The 15,594-nt window shown below is 44.2% G+C and overlaps 1 protein-coding gene across 5 annotated transcripts in view; it reads right to left on the bottom strand.

The window, feature by feature from the left end:
- The window catches only part of LOC141103386 (coagulation factor XIII B chain-like), a 1,015,098-nt gene that overhangs the window by 103,556 nt on the left and 895,948 nt on the right, over positions 1 to 15,594 (bottom strand). For 4 of the 5 annotated variants that reach the window (XM_073592904.1, XM_073592906.1, XM_073592905.1 and 1 more), the window contains one exon: positions 13,082 to 13,264. The exons of the other annotated variant lie outside the window; for it this stretch is intronic. In XM_073592904.1, the coding sequence (XP_073449005.1) occupies positions 13,082 to 13,264 (183 nt within the window). The remainder of the gene's footprint in view (positions 1 to 13,081; positions 13,265 to 15,594) is intronic. 5 annotated transcript variants of the gene reach the window in all.

The raw sequence follows: 15,594 nt of genomic DNA, 5'->3' as shown, positions 1-15,594 counted from the left end.
GTGAACAATTATCTCCTACAGAATCAATCCAACGCTACTTTTTTATCCCAAACGCTAGAAGAGTTCTTCACCACTAACGTGGGATCTGTGGCTGACCCGGCGATCTTGTGGAATGCTCACAAGTCCTTTTATTAGAGGCTTTTTCATACAGCTGGGGTCCAACCTCAAAAAACAAAGAATGCGGAAAATACAAGAATTAACTACATCTCTTGCAAATACAGACAAACAAAACACATCACATCCATCACCAGCATTGCAAACCCAGATCTTTAAACTAAGACACGAACTTCGAACATTACTACTTGATAGCTTCGAAAAAACACAACGTAAACTTAAAGCTAGATCTTATGTTACCAATAATAAAGCGGGGAAGGCTATGGCAAACCAAATCAAAGGTCACCGCATAAAATCCAGAATAACACATCTTTTCCATCCAAAATCCCATGACAGACTTCTAAATCCTCAAGAGATAGCAGACGCCTTCAGCACCTATTACGGTGAGCTTTACAACCTCAAAACGGATTGCAACACCCCCCAACCTAACCAAATAGAGATTAAGGCATTCCTAGACCACATTAAACTTCCTACATTAACGTCTGACCACCTCACCACACTAAATCTACCTTTTTCAGTAGAAGAGATCCAAAAAACTATACAACAACTCCCAAACTCTAAATCCCCAGGCCCAGACGGCTTCACCGGAGAATATTTTAAGTCCTTCCATTCACTCTTTGCCCCTCATCTATGTGAACTTTACAATCATGCAACACTATCCTCACACTTTCCAGCAGAAATGTTATCAGCCTTAGTAATTACCTTGCCAAAGCCGGGGAAAGAACCCACATCTCCCCAAAACTTTCGACCCATATCTTTATTGAACCTTGACCTTAAAATATATGCCAAAATGATAGCCAACAGACTCATGGACATTATGCCACTAATACACAAAGATCAAACAGGTTTCACTAAGGGTAGGCAGACTTCGGACGCAACTAGAAGACTGATCAATATTATCCACCACACAAACTCAACTGGAACGCCTTCTCTGCTCCTATCTTTGGATGCAGAGAAGGCGTTCGATAGAGTCAATTGGAGTTATCTATCCCTCACACTACAGAAATTTGGTTTTCAGGGTCGAATCCTACAGGCCATACTTGCCCTATACACTAACCCAACAGCACGTGTATACACATCCAACCTTTTATCTACCCCATTCAACATTACAAATGGAACAAGACAAGGTTGCCCGCCTTCCCCACTAATCTTCAACCTAATAATGGAACCTTTAGCTGAACACATAAGATCTAATCCCAAAATAACAGGCGTCAAAATAGGATCTCTAACGCACAAAATTAGTCTATTTGCGGACGATGTGATATTAATCCTAACACAACCTATATCTTCCCTCCCAGCAGTCCAACACACCCTAAACTGGTTTAGCAACATCTCCTATTACAAGGTAAACACAACTAAATCTCAAATACTAGATCTTGGAGTTGATAGAATCCTCCTACAAAATCAATTCCCCTATATATGGGCAGACTCCAGCATTACCTACTTGGGCATTCAGCTCACAAAATCCACTAACCTCCTTTTTCAACATAACTACATTCCCCTAAGGTCCAAAATCCAAAACGACCTTCAAAAAACAGCCAAATTTGAATTTTCTTGGTGGGGAAGGCTTGCAGCCCTTAAAAATGATACAACTTCCACAAATTCTGTATCTCTTCAGATCTCTCCCCATACCAATCCCAAACAGCTACTGTAGATCCCTACAATCCTTACTATCAAAATTTGTTTGGAATGGGAAAAGATCCAGGTGCTCTCATGCCAAACTGATCAAACATAGAATGCCCGGGGGTGTAGGTTATATAGATTTCCAGGACTACTACTCTGCTTCTATATTGACACAACTTAAAGAATGGTTCTTGACACCTCCAACCACATGATGGGGATCTATTGAGAGAGAATACAGTCCTCATCACCCCTTGAACATATGGCTTTACAGCACTCACCTGGGAGCAAAAATACCATCCCACTTCTCCCCTACAATGATTGCCTCAATCAAAGCCTGGATGAGACTAATACAGGGCACTCAACAACATGCGCACAATACGCCTCTGAAAATTCCCCTACTAGCTCTCCACCACCTCGTAGCCCAGCTCTCCATCGCAACCTGGACCAGAAAAGGTATAACACACCTACACAACATATATGACTCAAAAGCTCTTAAATCATTCTATGTCATTCAAAAAGAATACCACATACCCAGTGGTGTATTTAGGTTTTGTGCTGCCCTAGGCCTGACTAAACGCATGCACCCCCCTAATTTAAATACGACCCACCCCATCCTGCCGAGGCCACACCCCTTCCTGTTTAAGACCCACCCTATCATCTGTAAACAACACCCCTTCCTCTTTAGGCTCATTTGGCACCTTTCAGGGGGGAATGGGTACCTGTTTTTGACAGGTACCCTTCCCCACTTCCGGGAGACTGCGCTGTCCCCTCTGAAGTTTGCCCCCCTCCTCCTTCCTCCGCTGGGCCATTCAGAAAGTGCAACGCGCTTCGCACATGTGCAGTAGGGAACCGGTCGGTTTCCTTTACCATGAATGATAGTGGCAAAACTCGAGAGCCAATCCGAAAATCGGCTGAGGTGTCGACATCGCTGGATCCCTGGACAGGTAAGTGTCCTAATATTAAAAGTCAGCAGCTACAGTATTTTTAGCTGCTGAGTTTTAATGCTATCACGGGGGGGGGGGGGTCTCACTGTGTCCCAAACGCAGTCACTGTGCCCCATCAAACGCAGCCACTGTGCCCCATCAAACGCAGCCACTGTGCCCCATCAAACGCAGCCACTGTGCCCCATCAAATGCAGCCACTGTGCCCCATCAAATGCAGCCACTGTGCCCCATCAAATGCAGCCACTGTGCCCCATCAAATGCAGCCACTGTGCCCCATCAAATGCAGCCACTGTGCCCCATCAAATGCAGCCACTGTGCCCCATCAAATGCAGCCACTGTGCCCCATCAAATGCAGCCACTGTGCCCCATCAAATGCAGCCACTGTGCCCCATCAAACGCTGCCACTGTGCCCTCGAACGCTGCCACTGTGCCCATCGAACGCTGCCACTGTGCCCATCAAATTCTGCCAGTGCCCATAATACTGATATACTTTATTAAATGACTGTACCTGCTGTCCTGGGGGTTTCCCTCGTGCTCCTCTCTCTCCTCCTGACATCACAGCCCCAGGGCCGAGGAGAAGATTCACTGCAGGAAAGCAGTGCAGGGGAGGGTAGGCGGAGCTTAAGGCTCCACCTGTCACCTGTTGCATATGGGGGGCGCGAGTGACACACGCAGCCCCCCGCATGAGAGAAAGCCCCCCCACCCGTCTGACTGATTCCCAGCTCCCGCTGCCGCTTCCCGCACACTTGCAACCCACGGCGGCCGGCTTTCTGTAGCGGCGCCGCGGTGTGTGGGCGCGCTTGTCAGAGAGTAGGGGGCGTGAGATACACGCCCCCACCCTCTGCCAAGCACGCCCATACACAGCGGCGCCGCTACAGAAAGCCGGCCGCCGTGGGCTGCAAGTGTGCGGGAGGTGGCAGCGGGAGCCGGGAATCAGTCAGACGGGTGGGGGGGCTTTCTCTCATGCGGGGGGCGGCCTATTTTGCCGCCCCCCGCAAAGTGCCGCCCTAGGCCAAAACACAGCCCTGCACATACCTCAACAAGACTTGTACACATATCTGCAAATTAAGCATTGCCTTAGGAAACTAACAAACATCCATCACACTATACCGACTCTAGCATGGACTTTCTTAACGTCAAGTACGCCAATGAAAAAAGGTATCACCCTGTTTTACAATTTATTCCAACAGAAAACCACATTCTCCAAATCTACCTCACACCTGCAGTGGGAAATTGATTTACAACAAGACTTCTCTCCTCTACAGTGGCAGAGGGCGTGTAAGATAACTCAGAGAGCCACTAGATGTTCCACATTGTGGGAACTCACTGTTAAGATAACATTGCGATGGTACATCACTCCTGCTAAACTTTCCAAATTCAATCCGATTAATAGCGATAGCTGTTGGAGACAATGCGGATTACGCGGTAATCTTCTTCACGTTCTCTGGCAATGCCCCAACATTCTTCAATATTGGTTGGAGATTTTCAATATCATATCTGACATTGCCAAAACAAAAATTTCACCTAACCCAGAACTCGCTCTACTTTCTATTGGCATTGAGGACTACCCTCCTAAACTTCACAGCACCATTATAAACATACTTCTAGCGGCAAGATTGACACTAACCAGACACTGGAAAGATCACATATCCCCAAAAGTCTCTGAGGTAATAGACCTCATAAATTTACACTGCTCACATGAACAGATCATGATGACCAGTTCCGGACACGTCCAATCCTACACCACTCAATGGTCTCCTTGGTCTTCCTGGTATCTCAACTCTGGTTTACTCCCTCTCCAATGATAACTCCTACTAATACTCCTGGTAACAATGAATATGCTGAGCTCTCTTCCAACACAACTGGATCCCAATAGGGGATCTAGGGAGAGAGGACCCAGCCCACAGCGTGGACATCCCGATTACTGTTAGTAAACCTTGCATTTGTTTAACACCGTAAGTTCTTTCCTACACCACCCCTGGTATTTGGACCCGAAATATTGGTCTCATAGTTATCTTTACGTTGTACTCTAACTCTTTTGTGTAACTGTTTAGACGACTTATTGTTACTGAATGTTACTGCCATTCAATGAAAATAAATAAAAACTATTGAAAAAAAAAAATCTCCCGAGCCTCTCCTACACTGTTTTCTCTTCCTGCCAGCGGAAAAATGAAGCAAGGGGCTCACTTTCGGGAGTCGGTACCGGCTGCCCTTCGGTTCCCTGGACCCAAAATTTCTTCCACATGCAGCCATGGGTGTTCCCTACAAGTGTGCCAAGTTTGGTGGGTTTTCACCAAGTGGGTCCCCGAATACAGGAGCTCAAAATATCTCCTCTAGCCTGTCCTACACTGTGCCTCTCCACTGTTTTCTGTGATTCCCGTCGGAAAATGCCTCCGACGAACTGCGCATGTGCAGTCGATACACCAAGCCAGCTGATCGGGAAATCAGCTGGCGTGACGTCATGCACTGCACATGCACAGTATGTAGGAGGCATTATTCGATAGGAGGCACTCATCGACACAACACTGGCTCCCTCCCAGCACGTGTCAGCTGTTTCCAGAATGTGACGTTGTTTCCTTCTGCACGCTGATACGTGTGTGGGATCAAGGGGGCGGGCCTGCATGCCAAGGACTCGGAGGGCAATCCCTCCCACTGCCTATGACACTCATCTGAACCTGTCAGCTGTTACCAATATTCTTACTAACGAGCGGTACTATGTAAGCTGCACGCATAGATCGCCAGTCTCATGCCTGTACAGGTGTCGGATTGGTTGTGCAGCTCTGTCATCTCCGAAGGTAATTAGTTTATCCCTATTTTGCAAATCACATGCTGCTTTTCTGGACATGACATTTTGACATGTCCATTATGACATTTTGCAAGCTGCAATATGCTTGCACATGCAACCCCACCCATACACTGAATTGCAATGTGGATTGCCTATGTAGGACACCACTTGCTGCAGTGTGGGCTTTGTATGATTGCCATTTGTGATTTTAATCAATCACACAGCACTCTTTCTTTTCAGCTATTGTATGCAGATGTGCTAAAACAATCTCCCCCCTTTGGTGTGTGACCCTTTCGCACGGAGGGATCCAACATCCATCCCCATCCAGACAGTGCCCTGTGTGACCTCTTCCCATCCCTTACTAGAAGTGATTCACTGTTTGAGTCAACAGGTATGTATAGGATATATTGATATCCCTACTACACTAATTTATAGTAGGTGTAAGCCCAATTTAGTTCTATTTCTTTTTCATACCTATGGGATGGGCTTTATCATACTGTCCCTTCTCGTTTCCTAGGTGATAGGTACAGTCTATAACAGCTGACATCAGTGGTGTCACCTTGCAAGTGGTAGGATGCCCTCTGTGTCCTGTCCTGGGTTGCGTAATTATGCAGATTTTTTGATGACAGCATTGGCTTATGGGCCCGATCCCTACTGGCAAACCATTCTGCCCCTTTTTCTCTTGAAGTCGGATGCTATCTAATGTTGGTTTAGGAGTAACATGGTGAGAATATTCCCTAAATGCACTAAGGCATCTTTGACTCTGATGTTTCATGATCATATGCAAACATTTTCTTTGTAAAATGTTTAGATAACCATTTACCTCACCATCAACCCCTGAAGAAGAGGTTCCAACCTTCATAACCTCGAAACGCATCAGGCTTCTGTTTGTGTATGTATGTATATGTATGTATATGTGTGTGTGTGTGTGTGTGTGTGTGTATGTGTATATATGTGTGTATATATATGTATATGTATGTATATATATATATATATATATATACACATAATCTCACAAAAGTGAGTACACCCCTTACATTTTTATTATCTCTTTTCATACAACACTGAAGAAATGACGCTTTGCTACAATGTAAAGTAGTGAGTGTACAGCTTGTATAACAGTGTACATTTGCTGTCCCCTCAAAATAACTCAAGACACAGCCATTAATGTCTAAACTGCTGGCAACAAAAGAGAGTACACCCCTAAGTGAAAATGTCCAAATTAGGCCTAAAGTGTCAATATTCTGTGTGGCCACCATTATTTTCCAGCACTGCCTTAAATGGGATGTAAACCCTCAGGGTTTTTCACCTTAATGCATTCTATGCATTAAGGTGAAAACCTCCTGTGATGCAGCTGCCCCCCAGAGCCCCCCCATTTTACTTACCTGGACCCAGTCTTTCCAGCGAGGGGGGTGAGCACACCAGCTCAGGCTGGTGTTTCGGGTCCTGATTGGATAGATTAATAGCAGTGCCGCCATTGGCTCCCGCTGCTGTCAATCAAATCCAATGATGTGGGAGCCAGGGGGGCGGGGCTGAGTGAGTCCCGTTGTCTGTGTCAATAGGCGCAGTAGCAGGACACGGGAGCGCTCCCGCACGAGTGCCACGAGGGAGAGCGGCTCTCTAATAGGGCACTCGAGAAGAGCAGGAGCGCTGCTGAGGGACCCCAGAAGAGGAGGATCGGGGCCACTCTGTGCAAAATCAACTGCACAGAGGAGGTAACTATGACATGTTAAAAAAAAAAACCTTTTGGATATCCTTTAACCCTCTTGGGCATGAAGTTCACCAGAGCTTCACGTGTTGCCACTGGAGTCCTTTCCCACTCCTTCATGATGAGATCACGGAGCTGGTGGATGTTAGAAACCTTGCGCTCCTCCACCTTCCGTTTGCGGATGCCCCACAGATGCTTAATAGGGTTTAGGCCTGGAGACATGCTTGGCCAGTCCATCACCTTTACCCTCAGCTTCTTAAGCAAGACAGTGGTCATCTTGGGTTGGTTATGTTGGAATACTGCCCTGCAGCCCAGTCTCTGAAAGGAGGGGATCATGCTCTGCTTCAGTATGTCAAAGTACATGTTGGCATTCATGGTTCCCTCAATGAACTGTAGCTCCCCTGGCAGCACCTATACAGACCAATTTGATGCAGTGTGCGGCCTATGGTCTGAGCACTGACAGGCTGACCCCCCCCCACCCCCCTCAACCTCTGCAGCAATGCTGACAGCACTCATACCTCTATTTCCCAAAGACAACCTCTGGATAAGACGCTGAGCATGTGCACTCAACTTCTTTGGTCGACCATGGCGAGGCCTGTTCTGAGTGGAACCTGTCCTGTTAAACCACTGCATGGTGTTGGCCACCGTATTGTAGCTCAGTTTCATGGTAGGGTTGTCACCTGCCTGAGATTCACCCGGACAGTTCGGGTTTTGAATCATGTGTCCGGGTTTCAGTCCACCTGAAACCCGGATATAATATTCAGACAGCAATGTAGCTCAGAACAGTGCCTGATTGGAGAGTAAGGGGGAACTATGCACTCCACATTACTGTTCTCTTTGGAGTGCCCAAAGGTGTCCCAGGTCTTTTACAATCCTATAGAGCAGTGATGGCGAACCTTGGCACCCCAGATGTTTTGGAACTACATTACCCATGATGCTCATGCACTCTGCATTTAGCTGAGCATCATAGGAAATGTAGTTCCATAACATCTGGGGTGCCAAGGTTCGCCATCACTGCTCTAGAGTATGCTAAAAAAAAATGTTTTGCTGTTCGCCACTAAAGTGTTTGTGTTTGGCTTGAAGAAAAAGTGGCAACTCTATTTCAGGGTCTTGGCAACATTCTTATAGCCTAGGCCAGGGGCAGGCAACCTCGGCCCTCCAGCTGTGGTGAAACTACCAATACCATCATGCCTCTGTCTCTAGGAGTCATGCCTGTGATTGTCAGGGTCTTGCAATGTCTCATGGGACTTGTAGTTTCAAAACAGCTGGAGGGTGGAGGTTGCCTACCACTGGCCCTAGGCCATCTTTATGTAGAGAAACAATTCTTTTTTTCGGATCCTCAGAGTTCTTTGCCATGAGGGGCCATGCTGAACTTCCAGTGACCAGTATGAGAGAGTGAGAGTGATAACACCAAATTTAGCACATTAGGGCCCAATTTGGACATTTTCACTTAGGGGTGTACTCACTTTTGTTGCCAGCGGTTTAGACATTTTGTTGCGTGTTGAGTTATTTGGAGGGGACAGCAAATTTACATTGTTATACAAGCTGTACACTCACTACTTTACATTGAAGCAAAGTGTCATTTCTTCAGTGTCACATGAAAAGATATAATAAAATATTTACAAAAAAAGGGGTGTACTCACTTCCGTGAGATACTGTGTGTGTGTGTGTATGTGTGTGTATGTATGTGTATATATGTATGTGTGTGTGTGTGTATATGTGTATATATATATATATATATAATATTTTAAAAGGGAGAGGGATTGTAAAAATAATTTGAAATATGCCAACAATAAGTCATTTTAATTTATTAACAAGATAATTCTGGTAGGCAAGGATGTGGCAAACGGTTTCCACTTATCCTCTCCTCCCTAAATTACAAAGTTCCAAGCAGCTAATTTAATAATTCAACAAACATGACCTGAAGCCATTTTCTCAGTCAGAGAGATCCCTTCATTACAGCCAAGCGAGTCATATTTTACCGCATGTTGGGCAGGGCTAGGCCTGTGATTGGCTTTAGCAGTGCCCAGTAACGGTCCTCCTCCGACTGTAAACAGGGACCCTTCCCCTAGCAGATCGGCACTCGATCACCTCCCATCACAGGAGCTGCATGGAACTTTGTTGCAGCTGTGAGTGACGATCATAGCTGCAGCAAAGACAGAGAAGCAAATAACATTTTCTCATGTTATACAATGCATGGGGGCACAGTGGGCTCCCCTTAGTGCCGCTGCGGGTCAAAGAACTGGGAGATCAGCATGCACAGCAGAAGCTGTGTCTCATGGACACTGTCCTGCTGTGCCACTCTGCAAATGGGGAGTGAGTCACATGCCAGTAAAAAAAAGTCGACCCCTGAGCCACACTGTTGTTCACTGTAAACAGAACTCTGTGTGTGATTGGAACTCATTGGCTGAAATCTGCTGCCAAACTCGTACTGTGTCCAATCACATACATGCCTGCCCCAAACCTGGAAACATGCCAGCAACGTACATGTACAGGAGCAAGGGAGTTTTCTGAAAGCAGAGTCTGTGTGCAAGATCATAAGTTGGTCCCTCCTGACAGTGAAAAAGAAAATGTGTGAGGTGTTTTTTTATTTTCACTAAATATTGGACAGGGCTTGAAGGAGTGCATAGTGTGGGGGTTCAGTAGTAAGTAATGCAAAGGTTCAGTAGTAAGTGATGCAGAGCTCAAGGGTCAGGAGTGACAGAGATCAGTAGTAGAAGATGCAGAGTTCAAAGGTCAGGAGTAAGTGATGACAAATTCAGAAATCAGTAGTAGATAATGCAGAGTTCAGAAATCAGTTGTAGATAATGCAGAGTTCAGTAGTCAGTAGTAAGTGGTGCAGAGTTCCGAAGTTAGTAGTAAGTGATGCAGAAGCCAGAGGTCAGGAGTGAGGCAGAGTCCAGATGTCTGCAGTAAATGACAGAGTTCATGGTCAATAGTAAGCGACTATTGACTTACTGATTGACTATTGATTCTATTAATAACGTTAATACGTACTTCAGTTTATCTGTGACTTTATATTATTTAAGAAATTTGATACTTGCATAGCGCAGAAATAATGGAAATGGGTCTGGGTTTCACTGTATTTTACTCAGTAAGCGACACATAGTCCAGAATCAATGAATAGGTGATGCAGAGTCCAGAGGTCAGGAGCAACTGACACACAGTACAAAGGTCAGAAGTAAGTAATGTAAAGATCGGGTGTCAAGAGTAAGTGATGCAGTATTCAAGGGTCAGGAATGATGTAGAGTTCAGGAGTCAGGAGAAAATGGTGGGTCAGGAATAAGTGATGCAGGGTTCAGAAATCAGTAGTAGATGATGCAGGGTTCAGAGGTCAGTAGTAAGTTGTTCAGAGGTCAATAGTAAGAGATGAGGCCAGAGGTCAGGATAAGTGATGCAGAGATCAGGGTCAGTAAGCGACACAGGGTTTTGAGGTCAGGAGTAAGTGACCATGTACCCCACAGTACAGCTACACAGCACTCCCCTGCACAGTTTACAACCATCCCTGGACTTATGGTGGTTCCTGTTGTCCTCAGTGTAAGCTCTCTTCTTCTCTTCCCTAGGTCCAGTAGGTGGTGCTAGCAGGACTGTGAATGGCCTAAGCAGTGGCCAATAACAGTCCTCCTCCCCCTGTAGACAAGGACCTGCCCCTGAACATATGGCCGGCCCCCAATCTCCTCCCTAGCACAAGCTCTGGAGGGATCTTTGCTGTGGCTAAGAGTGACAATTGCAACTGCAACAAAGACAGAATGGAAGGGTGTTTCTCCATGTGATGCAATGTGTGAGGGCACAGTGGGCCCACCTTTCCTTTGGGGTTCATGTGCACTGCACACATTACACCCATGTAGAATACACCAACTGTTCTGGAGATACAGTATATTTGATCTTAGGAACACTGCCACCTGGAGGTTTAAATGAAGCGGTGAAAGTGAATACCATAAGGTAGTTCATATAAACAGGGTTAAGTTAGTATAAGGCTAAATATTTTTTCTACTACTATCATTCGTTAAGATTGTATATGATATATTTTATTACTACTTGGTTTGATTCAGAATCTTTCTGTAGCTCATCTTATCATAGGTTCTAGCTAAACATTTGTTTATTGTTATTGTTTATCATTTGTGAATATGATCTTTCCTGTGATAATTCTCATTTCTACATACAGTGCATACATCTTTTATATTATGTATTATTATTATTATTACTAATCACTCTTTTTAGATCAGTTTATTAATAATATAATTTATTTTATGATCTTACATAAAGTAACCATTTTTTGCTGTATTATGAACAAAACAAAACTGCCAATCAGGAATCATTAGTATTTTAATTGCCGCTAAGTTACTATTGCTGTTAGTCTGAAGAATGGAATATATTTCCAGAAACTTGCCCCAGTAACAGGTATCTTTTTAATGTGCAAAGTGGAAGACAGACTAACATTACAGCTCAAGAAAGAACCACGGAAAACTAGAGGCAAGATTTGTTTGTGCTCCAGTGCGAGGTCCCAAGTGGCATGCAATTCCTCCCCTGCTACTGCCAGTAACCAAGATCAAATTATAGGGACACTTCATCTCGGTTCACACTAGGGCGGCTTCAAGGTCGCTTGACTCAGTATGGCTTTCAAATGACTACTTTAATAGAAGTCAATGCAAGCCGCTCCAAAGTCGCCCCCAAATAGTACAGGAACCTTTTTCTAAGTCGGAGCGACTTGAGTCACTTAAATTAGAATGGTTCCATTGCACTGAATGGAATGCGACTTGTCAAACGGCTAAGTCGCCTGACAGGTTGCCCCAGTGTGAACCGAGCCTCATCCATGATACGCTCAGTGCAATGATTTTAATTAGGAGTTAATTACTTTTATCATTTACACAAACTGGGATGCTACACCATGATGGAGCACTCTTATATTTTTTTTTCAAAATTTCACTAAAGACTTGCATAGCTTAGACTTTGCAATACGTCATTTATAGATTGTATGTATCAGTAATGTACTAGTAGGTATTAAATGTCGTCTGTTGTCGAATTCAAAACTCAAAAATTATTAAAGCGGAGGTCCGCCCAAAAAAAATAAAATAAAACCAGAAGCTACACATACTGCAGCCAATGTTTCCATCAGCTGTCGGGTGCTGCCGCCACCATTGCGGGTAAGGGAACCCAGCAGTGTAGCCTTTCGGCTTCACGCTGGGAACCCTACTGCAAATGCGCGAGGCTCTCTCCTCTCTCCTCTCTCCTACCGGCCCGGCGACAGGGGGAGGAGGAGCGAGCCCCAGCCGTGACGTCAATATCTGCGGCTGAGGCTCCCGGAAGTGGGAAAGGATACATGTCAAAGACCGGTATCCTGTCCCCCCCGAAAGGTGTCAATTATGGCACCGAAGGAGGGGAGGAATCAGATGAGTGGAAGTTCCACTTTTGGGTGGAACTCCGCTTTAAGTCATATGCCCTGTACATGCGATAGGAATTTTCCAATGGAAAATGTGTGATAAGACCTTGTTGTAGGAAATTCCGACCGTGTGTAGGCTCCATCACACATTTTCCATAGGAATTTCTGACACACAAAGTTTGAGAGCAGTCTATAAAATTTTCCGACAACAAAATCCGTTGTCGGAAATTCCGATCGTGTGTACACAAATCCGACGCACAAAGTGTCACGCATGCTCAGAATAAATTAAGAGATGAAAGCTATTGGCTACTGCCCCGTTTATAGTCCCGACGTACGTGTTTTACATCACCGCGTTCAGAACGATTGGATTTTCCGACAACTTTGTGTGACCGTGTGTATGCAAGACAAGTTTGAGCCAACATCCGTCGGAAAAAATCCATACATTTTGTTGTCGGAATGTCCGATCAATGTCCGACCGCGTGTACAGGGCATTACAGTTATATAAACTGGAAACAAAAAGCACCTACCTCTGCATACTGGTGGTTCTGTCCAAACGTTGTCCTCGCAGGTGATATAATTTGCGCTTTGTCCCATTGTATAGCCTTTAGCACACTCATAAGTTACTCTTTCACCCGAAAAGTATGTGGCCTTCTTGTGTACCTCTTTGAGTATTCCATTAGTAACTTTTGGTGGGAGTTTACATGAGGAATCTAAAAGTGGCACATAAAACATACTCATGTTTTTGAGCATACAGTAACTCGGGCATAAGCAAATAGGAAAAAAGCCAAAGACATCACATAGTGTATTGCAACCTTGATTCTTCATTTAATGTTTTTTATAGCACTTGTAGTCATGATTGCCCACTGCAGCACAGATGCCCAAGGAAATTAGGATGCAACACTACCTGGCACAGTGTACCAGCTAACATCTGAGATCTGTGTGGGGAATTAAGAGATAGGAGAGAGGTGTGGGAACGCCCATTTTTTTTTAAAACATGAAATTTAAGTAGAATACCCAACACAACTATAAACTATTAAATACTAACGCGCTGATATGATTAAAACCTAAATTTAAAAAAAGGTGCCTATATTAAGACAGCTGCAACCAATATAAGTGCTCCCGCACTGTAAAAATATGTGAAAAATGTAAACAATTAAATGTGAACAATTGGTGCGCTACTATCAAACCTTAAATAAATGCACATTGCACTTATTTACATCAATTCATTTATTTAAATAGCAATGTGAAAATATGTGCAAAATAAAAATATAAATTAATGCAATGTGTTAAATAGACACCTCCATAATATAAATAAATAGCAAAAAATGAGTAACTTCCAAATATGTCCGCTGAGAAGATGTCAAAAGCACACTGCTTTGGATCTTAATGTGCACTTCCAAATAAACTTAGCACAAGACATCTCTACATGGGAAATCTCTGTGTACTGCACATACATATGCTGATCAGTTGTTTCAATCAGTGGATATGGTAGTAAGAAAAAACCTCCACCCTTCGGGTGTCTTGTTTGCTCCTAGAATGTCCTTTTCTCAATCCACAGAATCTGCTAGCTGTTACTATTTTCCCAGAATACCGATCTCAAACGAGAAAAAAAGGAAACAAAACTCATTGCGCAACACTGTATAAATCAAACTGTTAGGGTAAGTATCAACAGATTCGCTCACATGTATTCAGCTTCAACTAAGCGTGTATAATCAGTCAGGCTCACAAGCATACTCCTCCTCACTTCACCTCCATGCTATTCCGAGCACTGGGGTGACATCACTGGCTCCTCCCGACAACTGATCGGCATATGTATGTGCAGTACACAGATTTCCCACGTAGAGATTGCTTGTGCTAAGTTTATTTGGAAGTGCACATTAAGATCCAAAGCAGTGTGCTTTTATTTGACATCTTCTCAACGGACATATTTGGAGGTTACTACTCATTTTTTGCTATTTAATTTATATTATGGAGGTGTCTATCCAACACAACTATGCCTTTACACAATTTAGAAGTGGAAAACTTTCCAAATAAAGTTAAACTTGTGGAATAAAACGTATCCGTGTGAGTGGTGAAGTTGTATTGTGAGGCATCCTTTGATTACCTCCTATCTAGCATCTCTACAATACTCACTGCCAGAATCATGTTTATAACATCATATGTTATAATTGACAAGTATATAACTGGGTTTTGCCAATAGCACATTGCTAACCAACCTTACTATACCTGTGGCCAATTAAATTTTTCTGGGCAGCTGGTATGGTGACATAAAAAATAATATAATGTGCCATGCACTTGGGACTTGTGGAATGTGGAAAAGGTGGCAATAAGTAAATAGTAGAGCAGTCAGTGGTGGTGATAGCAGTAACAATGGTAACTGTACCCATTGGTATCAGAGATAGGTGGCTTAAACTCTTTACTTATACAATGAGGATGTATTTTGAGCATAACCAGTTTGGATCAAAACTCATGGGAGACCAACTGCATTTGTTGTCTGTTGTCACCTGTCGCACTAAAATTTTCTTAAAAAGGATGCTGGTGGGAAGGCACATGATTGGGCCAGTTGAGGCCAGAGGTCCAGTGTACAGACCCAGTAATCAACTGATACATTTTCTGGGACCACTTGGCAACAGTTTTGCTCCTATTCTGTGAGTGCCAGTCTGGAGTCGTCACTATGTAGCTAGATGCGTGCTAACTAGCTTTTTTTCCAAGGAGTTGTATTTTGTCTGGATACTTTTGTGCTGATCTTCAATCGCAAGCTATCTGGAAGACAAGCTCAATATGCATAATTGTATTGTCTCTAGTTTAGCCATTGAGTGCACGTGGATCACTGAAGGCCTTGATCAGTGGTTCCCAACTTCAGTCCACACGTACCCCATACAGGCCATGTTTTGGGAATTTCTCTTTGATAAAACTGCTACAATGAATACCAAGTCATTGACAACCTGTGCAAGGTGAAGTAAATCCTGAAAACATGACCTACTGCAACAGTCCTGCTTGAAAAAAACAGCAGTGGGGGGAGATGGGCGGAGCCTAGCGG

This window comes from Aquarana catesbeiana, linkage group LG07, assembly GCF_042186555.1.
Source record: "Aquarana catesbeiana isolate 2022-GZ linkage group LG07, ASM4218655v1, whole genome shotgun sequence".
In the NCBI taxonomy this organism is placed as follows: Eukaryota; Metazoa; Chordata; class Amphibia; order Anura; family Ranidae; genus Aquarana; species Aquarana catesbeiana.
This window is presented reverse-complemented; position numbering and strand designations above follow the sequence as displayed.